This window comes from Schistocerca cancellata, chromosome 3, assembly GCF_023864275.1.
Source record: "Schistocerca cancellata isolate TAMUIC-IGC-003103 chromosome 3, iqSchCanc2.1, whole genome shotgun sequence".
NCBI classification, from domain to species: Eukaryota; Metazoa; Arthropoda; class Insecta; order Orthoptera; family Acrididae; genus Schistocerca; species Schistocerca cancellata.
Window position 1 is genome coordinate 956,813,234 of NC_064628.1, and position 25,340 is coordinate 956,838,573.

General features: G+C 40.5%; 1 protein-coding gene across 3 annotated transcripts in view; it reads left to right on the forward strand.

Annotated features, from left to right (window-relative positions):
* Positions 1–25,340, forward strand: part of LOC126176021 (activated Cdc42 kinase Ack) — a 497,712-nt gene that overhangs the window by 279,247 nt on the left and 193,125 nt on the right. For all 3 annotated transcript variants that reach the window (XM_049923148.1, XM_049923146.1, XM_049923147.1), the window contains exons 10-11: positions 122–277; positions 24,712–24,966. In XM_049923148.1, the coding sequence (XP_049779105.1) occupies positions 122–277; positions 24,712–24,966 (411 nt within the window). The remainder of the gene's footprint in view (positions 1–121; positions 278–24,711; positions 24,967–25,340) is intronic.

Sequence of the window (25,340 nt, forward strand, 5' to 3'; positions counted from 1 at the left end):
CTTAGAATGAGAAACAGTGTATTTGGATTATTCCTTTTCTTCTGAAATGACATGTAGGAAAGTACTGTTACATTTGGCAGGAGTGATGCACATACCACACACACATACACCTTGTCTGTAGGTCACGGTGCACCATGTGGAGAATCCTGGGGCAGCCCCGCAGCTATTGATGAAGTCTACTTACGTAATCCAATGGATCCACCAGATGTTTTGGGTTTGGCAAATACATCACCACATGGAAACCTTCCTATGCCTAAGTTGCCTGACAGAAGAAAGCGTAAGTTTATTTTTTGAGTCACTTGATTTCCTTCTCATTGTCTAGTTTTTATCATCTAATAATTTATTGTCTTGAGAGCTTTTACCTTGAGAGTATTAAACCACACCATTTGGTATTGACAAATTACAGTAACCCTGTTCAATTTTTAGGCATTATATGCCCCCAAAATAGAAACTTGTATGCCTTGTAAAGTTTCCTGCAGTCAGTGATGGTCGATGCACTTTTAAGATACCAACTGACAGGTTGTTTGTAATCTTCGTCAACCCCCAACAACAGCCATTTGTCTTCAGCTGCTGGATAATGGTGTTACCATAGAGGTTTGGCATGCATTATGGTCTTCAGCTATGTATGGGGGGGGGGACCACTTTTTAAGTTATATATTTTCTAATTGTTTACAAAACAACCTTATCCCATTAAAAATACTTACCATTACAACTAATACATTTGTCCCACCGGTGCTTCCACTGTTCAAGACATTTCTTGTATTCATCTTCAGAAATGGCTAACTGCTCCTCCTTCATTTTTTTCTTGAATTCTTCAGTGTTGCCAAATCAGTGTCTTTTGTGCCCCATTTTATGCATGGAAATAAGAAACAGTCTCACAGAGCCAGGTCAGGCAATTAAGGTGTATGTGGCAGTGGAACCATAACTTTTTAAAGCAAAAACTGTCTAACAGAGATGGCTGTGTGCAGGTGTGTTATCATGATGGAAGAACCAGTTTCCTGTCTGCCACAAGTTGAGCCTTTTGTAACGAACACAGTTGTGCAGTCTTCTTAAAACTTAATACATCTCAATCTGTATAAAACTACCCAACATATAAAGTTTAACAATACTTGCAGATCAAATAATATTATACCTAAATATATTAATGTACAGATTAAAAACAAATCTGCCAGTGCACAAAAAACAAAACAAATAGCTCAAAAAATTTGGCTACACAATGAAATCCAGTCTCTTTATGCCAAAAAGCAAATCCTAAATTGTTAACTATATAAATCACATCTTAATCTTATGAGTGTTCTGAATAATACCGCTGTTTTCTACCATCTTGTTAGCGAGATTAAAAATCATACATATGCAGTGACAGAAAAATGAAAAAAAAAAAAATCACAAAAGAAAGATTGCAAATTTAAAAGCTAAACACACACCCAACACAGCCACACATGACACCCAGTATAACAAAAAGCACCAGTTCTATCCAAGACTGGTCAACCTCACTGGGATAATTTGCATACAGAAAAAATGAAACTACCCAAAAAGGTCTCAAACACAATGTCAGCACGTGCCTAGATGAAAATTACATAGAACACCTCATTGTTGAATCAGAAAGCAATCTCACACAGGAAAACAGAAATGAAATAAATGAGGTAAACATTAGTCTGATGAGAGAGCTAGTCAGTAATGACATCAAAAACATAATGACAGAGATGAAAGAAAACAGAAGAAACTGAAACAATACAGATTCTATAACACTGACAAAACTTAGAAAGAAACTACAGGAAAACATCATCATCATCATCATCATCATCATCATCACAAAGGCAGATAAAGGAAACACAGTGGCTCTCGGGGATAAAGAGTAATACATCAGTAAGACACAAGAGTTCACCACAAAAAATAAAATTATAAATTTAAAATTGGACCTAACAAACAGATTCCAAATGAATCTGAGAAACACTCTGAAAGACATTGAACATACAGTAGAAAACAATGAAAAAGGAAAACTGATCCAAACAAATCTCAGTGCACCTTCCATCCGATGCCAACCAAGGCTACACAAGAAAGGTCTCCCTGTCAGAGCTGTTGTGAAGTATAGAAACGCTCCCACTTACCCACTTGCAAGATCCATCTTATCAGAAAACTACAAATTACAAGAAGACAGGGACTATAAGAAACACCAATTGATTCAGTACATAAAAGATACAAGTTCCAGACACAGCCACGCTCCTATCATTTGATGTAGAGAATATGTATTCCAATATACCAATAACTGAAACAATAAACATTATAGAACAGAATCTTAAGAGACACAGTACACTCCCAGATGAATACATCAAAGAAACAGTCAGGCTTCTAGAGCTAATAACATAACATAATTATTTATGAATAATAGCTGGCTTCACTGCTATATTTAAGTTGTTTATATTTTATCTCATTCACAATGAGCCCATTTCGGCAAGTTGCCAACATCAGGTGCCTGTAAATACATAGATAAACGATGGTCTTAATATATTGGTTGTAACTATGATCTGAAAATTTAATATATCATTACGTGTTTTACCTTACACGTAACACCGTTGCTGTCATGTCCTGTCTGTTTTGGAATTATTACTTTCTCTCAGCTATAGAGTGGAGATGTATTTCAGATGTTACTTGATATGCTACTTTTCTAACAGTTGGAACAGTGGGTCAGCGATGTTACATGTTTACATAGTGTAAATTATAAATAGTATAAATAGTATAAATTATAAATCATAGTATAAATTATAAATCTAGTGGCATAAAAATTGCCAAAAACTGAAAGGGATAGAGTAGAGGAAGAGTGGAACCTTTTTAAAGCATCAATAGTTAACAGTGCCGTGCAGATATGCGGCAAAACAAAGGGTAAAGTGAAAGACAAAGAAACCATTTGGTGGAATGATAGAGTAAAAGATGCAATTAAAAATGTAATATGGCAAAGGAAAACATGGAGTTTGAAAAAAGAAATTGGAACCAGGGCCTGACACCAAAAGATGAACACAACGTGACAACACTGAAGTAGGAATACTGACAAAAGAAACTCCAAGCAAAGTGAATTGTGGAAGAAGAAAAGTGGAAGAGCTGGGAAATATTCACCCAGAAACTAGAACAGGATAGCAAAGGGAATCAAAAACTGCTATATGGGTTATTGAAAAGTAAAAGATCTGATAGAGAAGACATAAAAGCAATTGATACAGAGGATGGGGATATTATCAGGGACATGGTTGGTATCAGAGAAGAGATGATGAATTATTTTGAAATCTTACTGAATGGGGAAGGTGCACAAGACAGTGACACTGAAGTCATTGAATTAGAGGAAGAGCAGGATCCAGTCTCTTCATTAGAAACTGAGAATTCCCTGAAACAGATGAAAAGTGGGAGGGCAGTTGGAGTAGATGGGCTGACAGCTGATATGATTAAAGCCACAGGAAGCCATGGAATACAGTGGTGACACTGGGTGCTGGGGGTGATATGGAAAGAGAACACCAAGTGCTGGATGAATGGAAAAAAGGAATTATAATACCATTGTTCAAGAAATGTAGTAGAAAGAAATTCATGAACTACCAAGGAATCACATTGTTATCACAATGCCTTAAGATAATGGAAAAGGTCATAAAAAAAAAAATTGCGGAAAATTCTAGAACACCAATTAGAGGAACAACAGCATGGGTTCAGAAGTAATAGGGGAACAAAAGATATCATTTTCTCCCTCCGTCAGTTAATGGAGAAATATTGGGAAAAACAAAAGGACTTGATAGTAGTATTCGTGGATTTGGAAAAAGCATATGACAATGTACCAAGGGATAAAATATGGAAATGCTTGAGAAAACAATGTTCCTGATTCATTAATTAAAAAAGTCCAGATGCTGTATGATGGTTGTGAGAGCAGTGCACAAGTAGGAGATGGAAGATCAAAATGGTTTAAGACAAAGAGTGGTGTTCAACAAGGCAGTTCACTCTCCCATTTACTCTTCATTACATTTATGGACACAGTCATGAAAGAAATCAAGGAAGAAGAAAATGAAGATCTCAACGCTTTTGTTTTTGCTGATGACATCGCCATTTGGGGAGAGGTGGAAATGGAGGTTGGTTCAGAGGAGACTAGATTACTGGAACACACAATTTAAAAAATTCAAGTTAACTGTGAGTAGGAACAAGACAGTGGCAATGAAGATGAGCAGGACACCATACCTTGTCACATCATACTGGAGGGGGAGAAGGTTGAATGTATGAAAAGCTTCAATTATCTAGGTAGCATCATATCATGCAATGGAAGTTCCAAACTAGAAGTCTTAAACAGAATAACATAAGGATCTAGCTTCTTCCACCAAGTACAAAATCTAATCCAGGACAAGGAAGTAGAGCCAAACAGACCACGTATAAAACTTATCTCATGATGTCTAGTCTAGAGGCCTGTGTCATAAATAAGAGAGAAGAAAGTCAAATACAAGCATGTGAAATGAAGTTCCTTAGATAAGCTCTACAAAAAACTAGGAGAGACAGAGTCGGGAATGATTATGTAAGGAGAGACCTGCAGGTGACATTGACTGCAGAGGAGAGAATGAATGCTTTGAGATTGAAGTGGTTCGATCATGTGAAGCGAATGCACACAACTCGAACTCCACGTCAGTATTTGGAGATGGAGGTACCAGGAAAAAGACCAATTGGGCAGTCTAGAAAGAGATGGGCAGACCAAGTTAAGGAAGATCTCAAGAGGACAGGAATAACATGGGATGTAGTGGAGAGGGAAAAGCTATACCAGGACATAAACCAATGGAGGCATATTGTTCACAAAACTCCTACCCAGCTCGCTGGAAGGAAATCCTGATGACGATGATGATGATGACCATGATCATGATGATTATGGTCACTGATGTTGTTATTTTTTTTTACCCGTTTTCCTGATATATAATGTGAATAAAGTTTTCTGTATACTTTTTGTGCTTTAGGTCAGTTTGTTCGTTCAGTAAATTTGTTGGGTTGCTGTATGCTTGTGAATATATCTCTGTTTGTCAAGGATGTTCAACAATGTTCTCTTTTGCGTAATATGGAGGATTTCTAGTGATTCGTTTATGAGTTTTACGTAGTGTTTCTCTGCAGGCTCCAAAGAACAAAAGAACAGAATTATTTTCAGTTCAACAATGAATTATATTTACAAAGTGAAGAATTAGCAATCGGATCTCCAGTGTCTGGAACCATAGCAAACATATTTATGAACCATGTAGAACAGATTATATTTTAACAAAATAGTGCCAAATAGGTACAACGTTCTATACTGGATTAGATAAACGGATTATATCTTTTGTGTGATAGATGAACCAAACAACAAAATTGACCACTTACACACAGACATAAATTCTGTTTATGATAAGATACATTTTACATTAGAGAAAGAGCAAAATAAACAGTTAAATTTCTTGAACATCACCATATAGATTCAAAACTACCAACACACATTTGCCATATACCAGAAACCGACAACAGCAGACACAAGTATACATGAGACATCACAACACCCCAATTCTTAAAAGCAGGTTGCACTTAGGTACGTGCTCCACAGACTTAACACAGTACCATTAGATACAGGCAATTACAAAAAAGTAATGAACACTATAATACAAATAGTCACAAACAATGGATACAAAGAGAACTTGGTAACAAAGCTGAACAAGAAAATCAAGAAACAGAAAACACCCATCTGTCACTAACACAAGGACAAAATCACACACAGTCACAAACAATGGATACAAAGAAAACTTGGTAACAAAGCTGAACAAGAAAATCAAGAAACAGAAAACACCCATCTGCCACTAACACAAGGACAAAATCACACACAAATAAATACGCAAAATACAAGGAGAGAAACAACGCAAAGTGTGAAAGAAACAGAAAATAAAAGATGGTACACAGTGACATACAACCACAAATACCCTCACAGAATATCCAATATTTTCAAAAAACAAGGCATAAAAATAACACACCAAACCAACAACTCAGTTCAGAAATACTTCACAAAAACAATAGGAAAAATTGATCTGTATCAGAAATCAGGAATATACTACCTGAAGCATACATGTGATGCAAGAATATACCACCCACGGTGGTCCCTGACATCCTTGTCAATGGTGTCATCTGAACTGATTCCATGGTACTTGCTGAATGTTTTGCGGCACACTTAGGTGAAATGTCTGCTTGCACTAATTACCATCCTTATTTCTTCATCCAGTAACACCTTATTGAGTGAGTGCCACCCACTATGCTTCCATGTACATGGCTCTCTATCATACAAATTCCCTTTTAGTGAATGGGAACTCTGCAGTGCTTTGTCAGTGTGCCGAATTACGGCCTCTAGACCCAACAAAATCCAGAACCAAATGCTCAAACATCTTTTTGTCGACAGCATGATGTATATCCTCGTGCTTTTTAATCATATTCGGTGGGAAGGAGAATTTCCCTCTCAATGGCAGGAAGGTGTTATTATTTCTGTCCTGAAACTGGGAAAGAACTCATATATTTGAAATAACTACCAGCCAATCTCTCTGATGCACAAGCTGTTGTAAGCCATTCAAACGTATGGTCAGTCACTGTCTTTATTGAAGCCAGAGGCCATATGTCATGATTCCCAAGTGGCTTTCAGGCTTTCCAGTTCATCACAGATCACATGTGTTGTTTGGAATGTGCAGTGCCCAGTGCTTTTGCACATTGCTGACATGTGATTGCTGTGTTCTTCGCCCTACAGAAGGTATACAATGCCACCTGGTGACAGCACATCTACATCTACATCTACATCCATACTCCGCAAGCCACCTGACGGTGTGTGGCGGAGGGTACCTTGAGTACCTCTATCGGTTCTCCCTTCTATTCCAGTCTCGTATTGTCCGTGGAAAGAAGGATTGTCGGTATGCCTCTGTGTGGGCTCTAATCTCCTTGATTTTATCCTCATGGTCTCTTCGCGAGATATACGTAGGAGGGAGCAATATACTGCTTGACTCTTCGGTGAAGGTATGTTCTCGAAACTTTGACAAAGCCCATACCGAGCTACTGAGCGTCTCTCCTGCAGAGTCTTCCACTGGAGTTTATCTATCATCTCCGTAACGCTTTCGCGATTACTAAATGATCCTGTAACGAAGCACGCTGCTCTCCGTTGGATCTTCTGTATATCTTCTATCAACCCTATCTGGTACGGATCCCACACTGCTGAGCAGTATTCAAGCAGTGGGCGAACAAGTGTACTGTAACCTACTTCCTTTGTTTTCGGATTGCATTTCCTTAGGATTCTTCCAATGAATCTCAGTCTGGCATCTGCTTTACCGACGATCAACATTATATGATCATTCCATTTTAAATCACTCCTAATGCGTACTCCCAGATAATTTATGGTATTAACTGCTTCCAGTTGCTGACCTGCTATTTTGTAGCTAAATGATAAAGGATCTATCTTTCTGTGTATTCGCAGCACATTACACTTGTCTACATTGAGATTCAATTGCCATTCCCTGCACCATGCGTCAATTCGCTGCAGATCCTCCTGCATTTCAGTACAATTTTCCATCGTTACAACCTCTCGATACACCACAGCATCATCTGCAAAAAGCCTCAGTGAACTTCCGATGTCATCCACCAGGTCATTTATGTATATTGTGAATAGCAACGGTCCTATGACACTCCCCTGCGGCACACCTGAAATCACTCTTACTTCGGAAGACTTCTCTCCATTGAGAATGACATGCTGCGTCCTGTTATCTAGGAACTCCTCAATCCAATCACACAATTGGTCTGATAGTCCATATGCTCTTACTTTGTACATTAAACGACTGTGGGGAACTGTATCGAACGCCTTGCGGAAGTCAAGAAACACGGCATCTACCTGTGAACCCGTGTCTATGGCCCTCTGAGTCTCGTGGACGAATAGCGCGAGCTGGGTTTCACATGACCGTCTGTTTCGAAACCCATGCTGGTTCCTACAGAGTAGATTTCTAGCCTCCAGAAAGGTCATTATACTCGAACACAATACGTGTTCCAAAATTCTACAACTGATCGACGTTAGAGATATAGGTCTATAGTTCTGCACATCTGTTCGACGTCCCTTCTTGAAAACGGGGATGACCTGTGCCCTTTTCCAATCCTTTGGAACGCTACGCTCTTCTAGAGACCTTTGGTACACCACTGCAAGAATGGGGGCAAGTTCCTTCGCGTACTCTGTGTAAAATTGAATTGGTATCCCATCAGGCCTTTCCTCTTTTGAGCGATTTTAATTGTTTCTCTATCCCTCTGTCGTCTATTTCGATATCTACCATTTTGTCATCTGTGCGAGAATCTAGAGAAGGAACTACAGTGCAATCTTCCTCTGTGAAACAACTTTGGAAAAAGACATTTAGTATTTCGGCCTTTAGTCTGTCATCCTCTGTTTCAGTACCATTTTGGTCACAGAGTGTCTGGACATTTTGTTTTGATCCACCTACCGCTTTGACATAAGACCAAAATTTCTTAGGATTTTCTGCCAAGTCAGTACATAGAACTTTACTTTCGAATTCATTGAACGCCTCTCGCATAGCCCTCCTCACACTACATTTCGCTTCGCGTAATTTTTGTTTGTCTGCAAGGCTTTGGCTATGTTTATGTTTGCTGTGAAGTTCCCTTTGCTTCCGCAGCAGTTTTCTAACTCGGTTGTTGTACCACGGTGGCTCTTTTCCATCTCTTACGATCTTGCTTGGCACATACTCATCTAACGCATTATGTACGACGGTTTTGAACTTTGTCCACTGATCCTCAACACTATCTGTACTTGAGATAAAACTTTTGTGTTGAGCCAACAGGTACTCTGAAATCTGCTCTTTGTCACTTTTTCTAAACAGAAAAATCTTCCTACCCTTTTTAATATTCCTATTTACGGCTGAAATCATCAATGCCGTAACCGCTTTATGATCGCTGATTCCCTGTTCTGCATTAACTTTTCAAATAGTTCGGGTCTGTTTGTCACCAGAAGGTCTAATATGTTATCGCCACAAGTCGGTTCTCTGTTTAACTGCTCAAGGTAGTTTTCAGATAAAGCACTTAAAAAAAATTCACTGGATTCTTTGTCCCTGCCACCCGTTATAAACATCTGAGTCTCCCAGTCTATATCCGGCAAATTAAAATCTCCACCCAGAACTATAACATGGTGGGGAAATCTACTCGAAATATTTTCCAAATTACCCTTCAGGTGCTCAGCCACAACAGCTGCTGAGCCAGGGGGCCTATAGAGACATCCAATTACCATGTCTAAGCCTGCTTTAACCGTGACCTTCACCCAAATCATTTCACATTTCGGATCTCCGTCAATTTCCTTTGATACTATTGCACTTCTTATCGCTATAAACACGCCTCCCCCTTCACTGTCCAGCCTGTCTCTGCGGTATACATTCCAATCTGAGTTTAGGATTTCATTACTGTTTACGTCTGGTTTCAGCCAACTTTCTGTCCCTAGTACTATATGGGCGTTGTGACCATTTATTAATGAGAGCAGTTCTGGGACCTTTCTGTGGACGCTCCTGCAATTTACTATTAGCACATTAATATTGTTTTTCCCTGTTGCATTTTGCCTACTCCTACCTTGCCGCATCTCAGGAGGCATCTTGTCGGGCCTAGGGAGGGGATTCTCTAACCTAAAAAACCCCCATGTGCCCTCCACACGTACTCCACTACCCTTGTAGCCACTTCCGGCGTGTAGTGCACACCTGACCTATTCAGGGGGACCCTACATTTCTCCACCCGATAGCGGAGGTCGAGAAATTTGCACCCCAGATCTCCGCAGAATCGTCTGAGCCTCTGGTTTAAGCCTTCCACTCGGCTCCAAACCAGAGGACCGCGATCGGTTCTGGGAACGATACTACAAATAGTTAGCTCTGATTTCACCCCACGAGCGAGGCTTTCCGACTTCACCAATTCCGCCAACTGCCTGTACGAACTGAGGATGACCTCTGACCCAGACGGCAGGAGTCATTGGTTCCTACATGAGCAACAATTTGCAGTCGGGTGCACCCAGTGCTCTCTATCGCCGCCGGTAGGGCCACCTCCACATCTCGGATGAGACCCCCCCCCCGGCAAGCAGACAGAGTGAACACTGGCCTTCTTCCCTGACCTTCCCGCTATTTCCCTAAGGGGCTCCATCACCCGCCTAACGTTGGAGCTCCCAATAACTAATAAACCCCTCCCCCCGTGTGCCTGCACGGACCTTGCTGAAGGAGCAGCCACATGTCCACTCACAGGCAGAGCGGGCGATGCCACACGGCCGGCCTCCACATTGACCCTGTCTGCACTGCATGAACACGGTTTCTGAGATAGTTTACCCATTTTTATCCAGAATTTCCTCTCTCTTCAGCTTTTTGTGGCCTGGATCGGATCGACTCTCAACAGCCAGTATGTACTGGAAACTGGAGTCCATCAGGGATCGGTTCTGATCATAATGCCGTTCGCTATCACCATCGGTGGTATCGTAAATGGAGTGTGCCCCACAGTCTCTCTGTCACTGTGTGTGGATGGTCTTTGCCTGTACTACGCCTCTGCATCACTGCGCACTGCTGAGCACTAACTTTAGGGGCCTGTCTGGAGAGTACATGACTTGACTGTGAATCACAGCTATTAATTTTCTCCTGCAAAGTCAGAGTTGTGCTTACTTAAAGTTGTTGAAATTTTTCAATTATTAGGTGTTTTATTTGACAACAAGCTAACTTGGGTGCCATATGTCTGCAGGCTCAGGGTAATTTGCATAAGAAGCTAAATGCTCTCTGTTGTCTTAGTAACTCCTCATGGAGCATGGATAGCATAGTTCTTCTGAGATTCTGCACAGCGTTGGTTTTATCTCGCGTGGACTATGGACGTGTTGCCTATGGTCCAGTAGCACCATTTATACTAAGTTTGCTGGACCTTGTTCACCACACTGGCTTGCACTGGCAACTGGGGCCTCCTGCACAAGCCCTGTTGACAGCCTCCTGATGGAAGTTGGCGTCCCACCGATGTGGGTCAGATGACAGCAGCTTCTGGGAAATTTGCAGTCACAATCTGTCAGATTCCTACTCTCGCATGTCACTCAACTCTATTCAACAACCATCATTTGACTGTACATCGCCCAAACCTGGATAGACCAGCTGGAATCCGACTCAGTACTCTACTGAAGAACCTTCAATGACCTCCTATAGCCTGTGTTCCTAGAGATACCTCTCGATTTCCCCATGATCTGTATCCTGTCCTGTGATACAGATGGACCTCTTTCGTTGTCCCAACAAGGATGCTGATCCTACCCTTCTCAGACATCTGTTTTGTTTGATCCCCCACAATCATTCTAACTTGGTATGCAGCTACATGGATGGTTTGAAAGTCAACGACAGGGTCAGTTATGCTATAGCCCGTGCAAGGGGACACGAGAGGGTCTCTCTGCAGTGTATACACTGCAGGATTGGTTGCCATATCTCAGGCTTTGCAGATCCCCAGCCTTAGCAAACTTTCTGATCTGTAGCGATTCCATGAGTTGCTCAAAAAGCATATCCCCGTTCCATCCCAAAAATCTTTTGGTTACCAATCTCCAGGACCTACTGTTAGACCTCTACAGCCCTGGAAAGACAGTGACCTTCATCTGGACACCAAACCACATAGGCATTCCAGAAAATGAACTTGCTGACCGCTTTGCTAGAAACGCAACTGCAGGAGATCAACGTGTTGTTATAACACCAACTTCAACACAATATTTTGAGGCTCTGGGAATTGGAATGGCAGGCTATTGTCACCCAAAACAAGTTGAGAGCAATTAAAGGATCCACTAAGGTGTGGCATCATCTGTCCAGGTCTCTTGGAAAGATACCATTGTGTACTGCCAACTGCACATCGGCCACATGAGACACACACGCAAGTGGCAGCTCAGATGCCAACTGCTGAAAGCGCATGCTCTTGTCGAGTGTACCCTGCTGGCCGATCTGCGGCATGCTCTCAGCATGCATACCTCATTACCTCAGATGCTTGCGGATGCTGAGGCGTCCACTACCCAAATGTTGTTGCATTTCATGTGGGAGAGCAGGGATGAGAGGGGGGGGGGGCTGTGGTAGATCCCCCCATGCAACTGTAGGTTACTTTCTTCTCCCCTCACCTTGTTGTGCCTTTAGTCCCTCTTGTGCGAGATGCTGCCTGGCTTATCTCTATTTTCTTTTACGTATCATGTTACAACTACTGTCTCAACATTTTTCAAACTCTTTGACTTGCTTATAGAGTTGGAGTACCCAAGTCTTGCTTATATAGTTGGAGCAGCCGAATCCCTACGTTTTTCGCTTTTTACCATCTTTTTACGTATTTGTCTCATGAAATGGAGGGACTGATGACCCAGTGGTTTAGTCCCTTTAAACACATAATCTTTATTGTCTTCTTCATCATCACATCATCATCATCATTGTCATTTTGGAAGTGACAGTCGCCCGATGTTTGACTGCATGGAAATGTGAGGGCAGACATGTTCATCATTGTTCATGATAGACCACCAAAAGGGAGGATCCCCCTATTGTGCACCAAGCACACTGTAACCCTAATACATCTTCACCTCCCCATCCAAGAACAAGTAATGGGCTCCTTGCAACATTCTGTGTTATCCTGCATTATGGTTTGGAGACAAGCAGCAGCTGGTAATTACTGTCCCATATGTAGGCTCCCATTAACACCTCTACAGAAACGCCTGCATTTAGAGTAGTGCCACGATTGTGAAGCATGGACCCACTAATAAATTATGTCACATTGCATTCAGGTATGATTTGTGGTTTTGCACTACCTTTGATGACCATCATCAGCGAATATGGTAATGATCTGCAGAGAGATCCCATTCTTATAATGTTTTTAAGAGGAGCAGAGGTGTTTCTCCTGATGTCGTGGTGCGGGAAGCCGTGTGGTATGACTTTTGGTCATGGCTGATAGCGATTGAAGGAACTCTGATGGCATGGACATCTTTTATCCTTGTGTGTTACCTCTTGTGCAACAGTATCCATGTGCCAGTTTTTAACAGTCCATTTTTAACAGCATATCCACACATGCCATGTGTCTGTGTGAACAGTTTGTGTGATATTGAGATACTCCAGTGGCCAGCAAGGTCCTCAGGTCTGTTCCCAGGAGACTGAGTGGAACCAGCTCAGATGCCAACTGCATCCCAAGGCCAGTATCTGGGATACTGGGGACCAGTTGCAACAGCTGTTAGCCAACTTGCCTCAGTAGAGCCTGCAATGGCTTTGACACCCTTCCCAAGCAAATCACTGCAAGGATTCAGGCCAGAGATACACATCACAATGCTGATAAGTGGGCTCATACTGCCAAGTTCTTTGTAATTGTTACTCAGTTTTCTAATGCTTGAAATAGTGTAACACCAGGCACCCTCTCAATCTGTGAAGTTTCATTTTGTTTCCTCCTCCACTTCTTGATGGGTCACTTTTTTTGTCAGGTAGTGTATGTTGGCAGAACACCCTCAAGAATCAAGTTAAGGCCTGCAGGAATTTCAAGCCTTCTGATTGGTAGTGCCCATAACCCAATACTAGTGAAATGCCAGGTGAAAATCGAGATGTTGTGAAATGATGTTAAATAGGCAGTTTCAAGAAATGAAAAATTCAAGCCAACTTATAAGAACACATGGCAAAATTTAGAACCACAGATAACAGGTGTGAGACTTAGATTAATAAAGGAACAACAAAAATGTAATAATGTCCATTAGAAATGAAAAAGCTAAAGAATCAATGTTCATATAAATTCATTTGGCTACAAAAGGATTGATGCACAAACCATACAACAACTTCCAAGATTAGATTAGTGAAATCCCTTGCTGAGAACTCGAGAAAATTCTGTTCCTACGTAAAGCAGCTAGGCGGGTTGAAGGATTCTGTTCAGTCTTTGGCAACCGATCTGGTGCTGCAACAGGAGACAGCAAAAGGAAAGCTGAAGCTTCAAATTCCGCATTAAAAAAAAGAAAAGAAAAAGAAAGGATAAAATCTTTCACACAGTAAGATCATACAGCCAGACCATTGTCTGAAAGTTGCACACACACGCTCGCATGTGGAGGGCATAGAAGCAGGCATCCTTGGCATTGAGAATCAATTGAAAGAGTTGAAAACAAATTTGTTGCCAGGTCTGGATGGAATCCTAGTTGAGATTTACAGAGAATGCTCTTTGACATTGATCCCTTACGTACCTCTCACCCAGCACAAAGTTATCAAGTGACTGGAAAAAAGTGTAGGCGACTCCCATATATATATATATATAATAGAGGTAAGTGAATGAACTGGCAAAATTACAGACCAGTATTCTCAATGTAGGTGTACTACAGAATTCTTGACCATATTCTAATTTTAAATTTCCTTGAGGAGGAAAAAGCTTTGGTCCAGAAATCATCATGGATTTAGGAAGTATTACTAATATGAAACTCTATTTGTCCTTTTCATGCACAATATCCTGTGAATCATTCATGAAGAGCAATAGGCAGATACCACATTTCTGTATATGTGGAAAGCATGTGACACAGTGCCCCAGTGCAGACTACTAACAGTGGTCCAATGTTACGAAATAGGTTCTCCGATATTTGTGGCTTGAACATTCCGTAAGTAATAAAACGTGGAAGATGAGAGTTCATCAGGGACAAGGATATTCTAAGGAGTGCCCCAGGGAAGTTCAGTAGGACCATTCTTGTTATATAAATGATAACAATCTGATGGATACGATGAGCAGCAGTAAGAAAAACAATTCTATAATGTATGCGTAGCTTATTGATGATGTGCTGCTTGACACAGTCACTTTGATAAAATCTCTAGTGTTAACAGTGCAAAGCTTTATGAAATAGAACAAGCACATAAGATTTCCTGTAGGGAAGACGACTGGTCAACTTGGATTGTTTGAGAGAATGACAGAAAAATTTAGCTCATCTATTCAGAAGACAGTGTACGGAACACCTGTGCGAGCCACTCTTGTGTGCTGTTTGAGTGTTTATGATTCTCAGTGGATGAGATTAAAGGATGACTTGAAGCAATTCGTGAGCATTTTGCTAGATATGGACCAGTTGGTTTGATCAACACACGAGTGCTATGGAAATGCTTTGTGAACTTAAATGGAAATCCTTGGAGGGAAAACGGCATTCTTTTCTTGAAACAATGCTGAGAAAATTAAGGGAATCAGCTTTTGAGACTGATGCCAAAATGATTCTACTGCTTCCAACATACATTTTGCTTAAGGGCTGCAATGAAAAGGCAAGAGAAATTAGAGCTCATATAAATAGGTTTACAGATTGTCATTTTTCCTTCACTTCATTTATGATTGGAGCAGGAAGGGGAATGACCAGCAGCGGTAAAAGCTACCCTGCACCGTGCACTGTATTGTGGCTTGTGGACTATGTATGTGAAGTAGATGTAGATAAAGATACTGGTTCCTTCATTAGGAAGGAGGCTGCGGAGGGTTACATAGGAAGGGCAGGTCATTCAGTTCCAGGGTGAGAATGACCCACATGTAATGAGTACAGGGGAAGACAAAAATGAAGAGGAATGTATTAGATGGAGGCCAGAGATGGTATATTGTTAACCACTGTACCAACTTCAGTCCAGACTAAAGCACAGCGTGAGATGATGGAAACTGAGGAATCATTTGAGTTGCACTTGAGCAGCCTCACGAAATACAAATGGAAGCAGGGAAGATCGATAACATTTAAGTGCTGCCAAAAGGTTCTCAGAAACGTAAGTCGTAAAGTTATTTGCACCTGAGTGTTGGTTGAAAAATTTCCTTATATGAAGTGCACGAAGTGTTCAGATTGCAGAAAAGCACTGTGTCTGACACTAAATTTGACTTGGTCCTGTACTTCAGACCCAAAACTGGTAAACGTGTACTTCAGACCTAAAACTGGTAAACATATCTAAGTCAAAACATTAGTAGCAGAAGGGAAGCACACAGCTAAGGAGGTTAGTATACATACAATGTCATAACAGAAGCTAACTAAACCAGGTATATGTGATGACATGTTGAGTAGCATACAGGCACGACAAAGAGACTATTTCACATTAAGCTGCCTGGAATGCTGCAACCTGACAGACTGTGTTGAACTATTTTATTTTTTCCCTGTATTACTCCACCAATTGCAATAGAAACAATTTAGGGAAACTGTGAAAAACGTGAATCTGGATAGCCAGATATGGATTTGAATTTCCTTCCTCCCAAATACTTGGTGATTTCCTTAAAGACAAATGGAAAAAAATGTACAGATGTTTCACTGACTGAGACGTATGTGGACTGATGTTAACACACCCAAGTTGGATCCAAGTGAGATGTTTGATGATATCGTGAAGGTGCAGAAGTAAGGGAAGTCACTTACAGGAAGTCTCTGTAGCTGTAGTTGTGCAAAGGTTTACACTGATATAAGTTGTTTTCTCTCAGCCAAGTCTTGCAGCATTTACCAGCTGGAATAACAACTTAATGGAAGGAAAAAGAATACTCCTTACCAATTCTTTCCACTTTGAAAAGCAAAAGACATTTTTTAAGAGACTTTCCTATATATTTAGGTTAAAATCAACAGTCAAAATTGCAATAATATTTGTTTATTTACTGGTTTCAGCTTATGTTAAAGCCATCTTCAGAATTTTGGCCCCCTGTGGCTGGTGCTGGCGGCTCCTCGGTTTTCTTGTAATACCACGATCATACTCTGTGTCCTACATTTTTCTGGTCGTGTGGCATTAGTTCAGTAAACCAGTTTTTGGAAATTATGATATCTTATTGTTTCTTGATGCGTTCTTTAAATGAAGGCAAAATATCTGAGCAGTACTTTAAATCAGCTTCTTCTTTGAGACAATACCAGACAAGGAAAGTTGCTACTCATCATATAGCGGAGGTGCTGAGTCGTGACAGGCACAACAAAAAGATTCACACAATTAAAGCTTTCGGCCATTAAGGCCTTTGTCAGCAGTAGACACACACACACACACACACACACACACGCGCGCGCGCACACACACACACACACACACACACACACACACACACACACACACACATGTAAACGCAACATGCACACACGTCTGCAGTCTCAGAGATCTTCTTTGAAACACTTAGAAAGTGTTTGCTCTCTTCGCATATGTACATTACAGATTTTTTGGTTGCACCAAGTTCTTTGCTTTGAGTCTAGAACCAAGGAATTCAGTCATTTTGTTCATTAGGACTACCTAGTCAAGCCATTTAGCATGATTTGTGGAGACAGCTTGACTGCTAAATTGTCCACAGTGCAGTGAAACGCATGAGCTTGGGTTGTCTGCACCAGATTTACTATCATTGCAGATATCCAGAATATTGTCACCAAAAACACGTGAGGCTTGTGGAAGACAAACATCTGCACTGTGGCCCACAGGCCGAATGGCAGACAGAAGATTAGGGTAGCATATTACTTTTTTATTTTCAAACAACGGAAAGGCCAGAATGGAATAATTACAACATTATGGGAAGGAGGATTGCTCCTTGCCAGGGAGTGGAGGTGTTGAGTCACAGACAATGAAAAGAACATCAGGAATTTCAAATCTGTTGCACAAAGTCCTTCAGAATAAACCCATCCTCACACACACACACACACACACACACACACACACACACTCTCGCCCACTGTCTCTGGGCACTTTTCTTCACATTTTTACACAATACTCTAATGAGCACTTGGATTGACATAGGCTATATATTTTAATGCGTATTATACTATATGTGTAATATATAAAGGGGAAGTGTTGTTAGTGAAAACCTCAAAAAATTCAGATTTTCACATGTCTAGCAAACATTTAGATGAACAAAGGCTATATGTTGTTTTAAATGACAGTGTACAGTTTCAATCGCTTTCTCGGGATTGAATTTTAACTATGATAGGAGGGTATGAAAACCATTAGACAACATGTTTCTCCCATGTATATTCTATCTTCTTGCACATATTTTCAGATGAAAATTGTGTACACAACAATGTGATGTTTTGTTTTCTTCTTTGCTGTATGCTTTATAGAAAACAAAACTGTTGTATTTACCACCATTGGCTTATGATTAGAATAGTACTTCATAAATTAAGTCACCCAAAACTTTATAATTAATATTTGAAGGTTGCGACATCCGTAATCGTGCTTTAAGGTAATTCAGTGGCAAAAAGTTGAAAATTTGTGTTAGACCATGACTAGAACCTGGATTTCCCACTTTACACAAGTGGTCACTTTAACCATGTTGTTGTCATAGCATGTGTTCTAGCTGATCCAAATTGTCAGCTAATCAATGACTATGAAGTAGTGTCCTTTTCCATTTACTTCAAGCAAATGAAGTAAATGGACAAGGATGCTAGCGTGTGAAAGTTGAGACTTTGGATTGACCAGTAAGTGTGCTCGGATAGTCAAAGCATGAAGTGGGAACCTGGGGCTTGATTCCCTCTTGGCGTGTATTTTTTTACTTTTTTCATCGAATTATTTCCATGCCTAATTGCGGATGATGTTGGTACCACCCTCAAAATGTTGATATTTATGGCTTCTGTATTAAAAAAAAAAAAAAAATGGTGTCCGTTGTGTCAGACTTTATACCCATCCACAGATTAAAACTATGTGTAATACAGTCACCAAAGTTTCTATCCAGCAGTTCGAGAGGTATCTGTTGTATCCTTATAGCAGTGATACCTACTGATTCACCTTCATTTTAAGCAACTTCAGTTCCCAGTCAGGGTTTAGTTTCCAATAACAGTAAATGAGACTCATTGTCAGAAGAGGGGCAATAGGACAAAGGGAGGGGTAGGGGATGGACATACAGAGAGAGAAGCAATAATGCACAGAGAGAGGGCCGGAGGAGGAGGAGGAGGAGGAGGCAGCAGTGGGGCACAAAGAGAGGGAGAAGGAGATTGGTAGAGAGAAGGTGGCGAAGGAGGTGAAGGAGTTTAGGATGTATATTCGGTTACCATTCCTACTTGGCACTTGCAAAGCATTGCCAGGTTTGCTAGTACATTATCTGGCCAACAATGAAAGAATTCTTTTAAGTCTTTTCTCTCTCTCTCTCTCTCTCTCTCTCTCTCTCTCTCTCTCTTTCTCTCTTTCTCTCTCTTCCCCCCCCCCCCCCCCCCCCCTTGTGGTTTCTAGTGTGCTGCATACTAATATGATTATAAAAGACCTGTACCAGCTGACATTTTTTCACAATCAACACGGTAATACTTCATACACTATTTCATTTAATAATCGAAATTTTGGTGACAGTGACTACATTGGTTAGTATATATTGTAACTACAGTTAAAAGTTCGTTGGCTATTCTTTATTGATAGCTGTTCATTTTGTAATAATGTAATCTCACTTTCTTACATTGCATTGCATTTACTTAAAACAGTGGTTAGGTGGTGGTGTCAAAACTGTCCTGAAAGTTTTTATTGCAAGTGTGGTGGGTCTGTTATTAAGATACATAAGAACTGCTTTATAAATTTCCCAAAGAAAGTATACTTCTCACACTTAGAAATAAACTTTGTCAGCAGGGTAAGTAGTGGTTCCATATGATGTTAAAATCTCGAAAAATCATAAAAAACATCCTTTTACATTTCCTGCTACAGTGATATGACAGGAGCAAAGAAATCATTCTAGTAACTTTTGCTTATGTAGCACTAAAGCTACAGTTACAACTCGAAAAATAAAAAAAAGTAACAGTATTGTGGAAAGGTCAGGTTGATGCTCATCTCCCGGAGGAAGACCTGAGTTTCAGGCAGGCACAATGAAGAAAATACTAGAAACATTTTGAATCTTTCGGACAAGGTCCTTTTTCAGAAGTATAGCTCTCACATATTCACACAACAGCTCATACACACGTGACCAGTATCTCCGGACACCAGTACTTTTTAAGATGTTTGGAAACAAAATTAAACAACGGCATTTCCCCGTATAGTAGCATCGATAACCAAAATGTCAAATGGAAAACAATAACAGTTGAGTTTTTATGTGTAGAACAGTTTCAGACACTGGCTGGATATACAGTGAAAGAAAGAAACGAAAGGAATAAAATTGCTGTGTAGTACATGTATTAAACTAAATTGAGGATTTCAAAACCGAGCTTTTGATTTGTCAGAGGAAGTTTACAGTATATGTGTTACATTGACTTTGAATCTCAAAAACAGTAAAATAACTAAGATTTACCCTGTGATTAATGAAGAGATACAAGTTGGAAATTACTAGGAGGCGCAGGAAAACAAACAAATAGATTGATTATAATGAAAGTGAATGTTGGGGAACATATGCAGTTAGGCAACTAAATGGAACATGGGTTGTCCAGCAGTGAGTGTCTGATGATTGTTGTTGTTGTTGTTGTTGTTGATGATGATGATGATGATGATGATGATGATGATGAAGTTGTGTGGATGTTTACATAATGGATGACTCATACCACTTGTCCGATTTGAACTAAACTTAGCGCACAAATACGAGGGCAGTTCAATAAGTAATGCAACACATTTTTTTTTCTGAAACAGGGGTTGTTTTATTCAGCATTGAAACACACCAGGTTATTCCCCAATCTTTTAGCTACACAACACTATTTTTCAACATAATCTCCATTCAATGCTACGGCCTTACGTCACCTTGAAATGAGGGCCTGTATGCCTGCACGGTACCATTCCACTGGTCAATGTCGGAGCCAACGTCGTACTGCATCAATAACTTCTTCATCATCCGCGTAGTGCCTCCCACGGATTGCGTCCTTCATTGGGCCAAACATATGGAAATCCGACGGTGCGAGATCGGGGCTGTAGGGTGCATGAGGAAGAACAGTCCACTGAAGTTTTGTGAGCTCCTCTCGGGTGCGAAGACTTGTGTGAGGTCTTGCGTTGTCATGAAGAAGGAGAAGTTCGTTCAGATTTTTGTGCCTATGAACACGCTGAAGTCGTTTCTTCAATTTCTGAAGAGTAGCACAATACACTTCAGAGTTGATCGTTTGACCATGGGGAAGGACATCGAACAGAATAACCCCTTCAGCGTCCCAGAAGACTGTAACCATGACTTTACCGGCTGAGGGTATGGCTTTAAACTTTTTCTTGGTAGGGGAGTGGGTGTGGCGCCACTCCATTGATTGCCGTTTTGTTTCAGGTTCGAAGTGATGAACCCATGTTTCATCGCCTGTAACAATCTTTGACAAGAAATTGTCACCCTCAGCCACATGACGAGCAAGCAATTCCGCACAAATGGTTCTCCTTTGCTCTTTATGGTGTTCGGTTAGACAACGAGGGACCCAGTGGGAACAAACCTTTGAATATCCCAACTGGTGAACAATTGTGACAGCACTACCAACAGAGATGTCAAGTTGAGCACTGAGTTGTTTGATGGTGATCCGTCGATCATCTCGAACGAGTGTGTTCGCACACTCCGCCATTGCAGGAGTCACAGCTGTGCACGGCCGGCCCGCACGCGGGAGATCAGACAGTCTTGCTTGACCTTGCGGCGATGATGACACACGCTTTGCCCAACGACTCACCGTGCTTTTGTCCACTGCCAGATCACCGTAGACATTCTGCAAGCGCCTATGAATATCTGAGATGCCCTGGTTTTCCGCCAAAAGAAACTCGATCACTGCCCATTGTTTGCAACGCACATCCGTTACAGACGCCATTTTAACAGCTCCGTACAGCGCTGCTACCTGTCGGAAGTCAATGAAACTATACGAGACGAAGCCGGAATGTTTGAAAATATTCCATAAGAAATTTCCGGTTTTTTCAACCAAAATTGGCCGAGAAAAAAAATGTGTTGCATTACTTATTGAACTGCCCTCGTAGCTCTCCATCAGGCAATGATCACTGTGTGGTTAAGATCCAGCTGCCTATCATAGTTCAGGAGATATGGTGCCATAAGCATTGAGTTGCTTGAAAAACTGCCACATAATGCATGATATTTGAATTTATTACTTCTGTGCTACTACCTCTATTCGCAATTAATTCCACACATGCAGTTCACATATGCCACTGAATCCACATACAAAACTATATCATGGTATCACACATAGTTCAAGAGGTATTATGTCATAAACACTGAGATGTGTGAAAAACTGCAACATTGTGCACAGTATTTAAATTTATTACTTCTTTGCTGCTGACTCTATTTACAACACATTTTTCAGACAGTATACACATATGCTACTGAATGTACCTACAAAATTATGTCACTATGACACGTATATCAGGAGATAAGATGTCATAAACACTGAGATGCATGAAAAATAATGCCACATCATGCATGAAGTATTAATATACAGTATTTATTCTTTACTGCCAAGACAGTCCTACTGTTCAGTCAGTTTAAGGATATCTCTGACACCTGGCAGCACTTTTGGCAGCTTTTGACTGCAGAGTGCAAATGGCTTTAGGTGAAAACAGTCTATAGAGCTACAAAGAGATATTGGCATAAAGACATTTACAGTATCCTTGTTGTAGACACGCCAAAGCAGCTGCGACCAACTGCATGGACATATAACTAAAAATATTGTTTGTAATCAAGTTCTGATTTAATAAACTTTATGGATACTTACATTGTCATTATACCATCCTGGATTTTCCTTTATAGATAATTTGTACTTTGCATACTATTTTTCTTAATTTGGATACTGTATTTATATGTTTGTACATTATGCATATTTCTTCCTATGTGTTTCATAATTTCAAGGGCATTTTCACAAATACATGGAAATGATTTTTTTCTTTATGACACAAGAAATATCTCTCTCTCTCTCTCTCTGTTTGTTTTTTATCTTATTTATAATGAGTACCTGGACAGTGTCGGGTTTATCAGCTATTGTGTTAGTAAATGGTTGTACATGTCAGACGTAGATGTCAGATAAGTTACGTATGTTTCCATTTTATTTTTAATGCTCACATGTAATACATCTACATCTACATATGTTCCACACAAGCCACTGTATGCTGGATGTACCACTACTAGTCATTTCCTTTTATGTTCCAGTTGCAAATGGGGTGAGGGAAAGACAACTGTCAATATGCCTCCGAATGAGCTCTGATTTCTCTAGTCTTTATTATCCTCACACAAGATGTAAATTAGTGGCAGTAGAATCGCTCTGCAATCGGCTGCAAATGCCTGTTCCCTAAATTTTCTCACTAGCGTTTTGTGAAAAGAAAGTTGACTCCCCCCCCCCCCCCTTCCATTTTCCCACTTTGATAATGCATGATGGTTGAATCCACTGATAACAATTCAAGCAAACTGTCTCTGAAATGCTTCAGCGTCTTACCTGATGGGGATCCCAAACACTCAAGCAGTACACAAGAATGAGCCACATGTGTTCTGTATGTGGTCTCCTCTGTAGATGAGCTATATTTTACTAAAACACTCCTGATAAACCAAAGTGACCATTTGCCTTTACTACTGTGGTTCTTATGTGCTCCTTCCATTTCATATCACTTTGCAACAATGTATGTAGATATTTAATTGATATGAATTTGTCAAGCAGCAGCACCATTGCTACAGTATTGGAACATTATGGGATTATTGTTTCTACTCGTCTGCATTAACTCACATTTTCTACATTTAGAGCAAGCTGCCATTCATCACACCAAATAGAATTTCTGTCTTAGTCGTTCTGTATCATGCCATAGCCACACCACCACCACAACAACAACAACAACAACAACACTTTCTTGCGTGCTGTAGTGTCATCAGCAAACTGTTGCAGATTTCTCCTCACTCGATCTGTCACATCATTTATGTATATGAGAATAGGAGAACTCCTTTCACATTTCCCTGGGGCACTCCTGATGACACCCTTGTGTCAGATGAACACTTGCCATCGAGAACAACACAGTAAGATCTGTTACGAAGACTTGAGCCACTCGTACATATTGAAACCTATTCTGTATGCTCAGGCTTTGTTAACAAATCTTAAAATGCCTCATGGAGTGCCAGATTTTATTCTTGATTGAGATGTTTTAAATCTGTACAATTTATAATTGGATTACATATTAATCACAGGATAATTCTTCAGTTTTTTAGATTGACATGCATTTTATATTTCTTGAAGTTTCAGTGGTATCAGCAACGTGCTTTGTCAAAAGCTTATGCTAATGTAAAGAGTAAGTCATATCTAATATTGAGAATATGTGAACATTGGTTAATTACAGTAGCCACAATTTTTGCAACCATTAATATAATGATAATGAGTCAGTTCTTTCCCTCACAGATTTCATATCCCGATGGGCAGCTGTGGACATACTTTGTGTCAGCAGTGACTTCCTTATCTAGGCTGAATTCCTGGTGCTCCACTGATTAACAGACTTGTACACAAATTATAAATTTACTTATGTTTAGCAACAAAGAGCATTAATATTTCCTTAGGTGGATCTAACTGCTTCAGATTAACATTGACGATATTACACTCCTTGTACATGTGTTAGGTGTTCAAAATTTTCTGTGGAAACTGATGGTTAATTGAGATCGTACTGCACCCTCACAACAAATAAGTAAACTGGTAGTAATGTGTGAATGCTGAATAGGTTACTTATTGGGCAGTTGATGTACTGCAGAAAAGTGTTTTACTAAATGAGTCTGATTTATGTAGATAAGCTTTCTACCATTTTATTTGTAGTTATTGTACATTGCAGCTTTATTTATTCTGCATGTTAGTTATCCTTTTCAGTTTGTCCTAAGCACACTTCAGACCTCGGTCTACACCATTTCCGTGTCATATTACAGGTCGAAACCAGCAGAAACAGTTCAACTATTCCAAACTGACGGATGAGCCGACGACACCAGTGAGCACCGGCTTGGGCGGCAGCTCTACCGGAGTACAGCTGCCCTCCCTGTGTGACCCTGGAGGGGGCCTGGGGCCTGGTGATTCTCCACTCTTGCTAGACCTTGCACCTCCATCTACAGCTGCTCCTGCTGAGAGAGTGACTTCTGCTGTGTCTCTGCTGGATCAGCCGATAGATGTGTACGAGGAGACTGTGGGTGAGTGTCACACCTGCCAGTCACTCGAGTTGAAATGCCTTTGCCTCAAACAGGTTGCTGTGTTTTGTTTCATGTGCAATGATTATTGTTATCTTTGCCACCGTGGAAGTTTTTGTAAAATAGCTTTTAAGTATTTCAAGTTGTTGAAATTTTTTAGATTATTGATAACTATGCATCTGCACTCCAAAAGCCTCCTCACGTTGTGTAGCAAAGGGTATTTCTGGTAGCACTGTCAAGTACAGGTGACAGAAGGGGCATCTGACCACCCTTTACCACTAACATTGCCACATTCGGGTTAACAGGCCAACCCTGTTTCCATACACAAGAAGGACCACAAAAAAGATGGAGACTTGCCATACTGACTTAGAATTAAA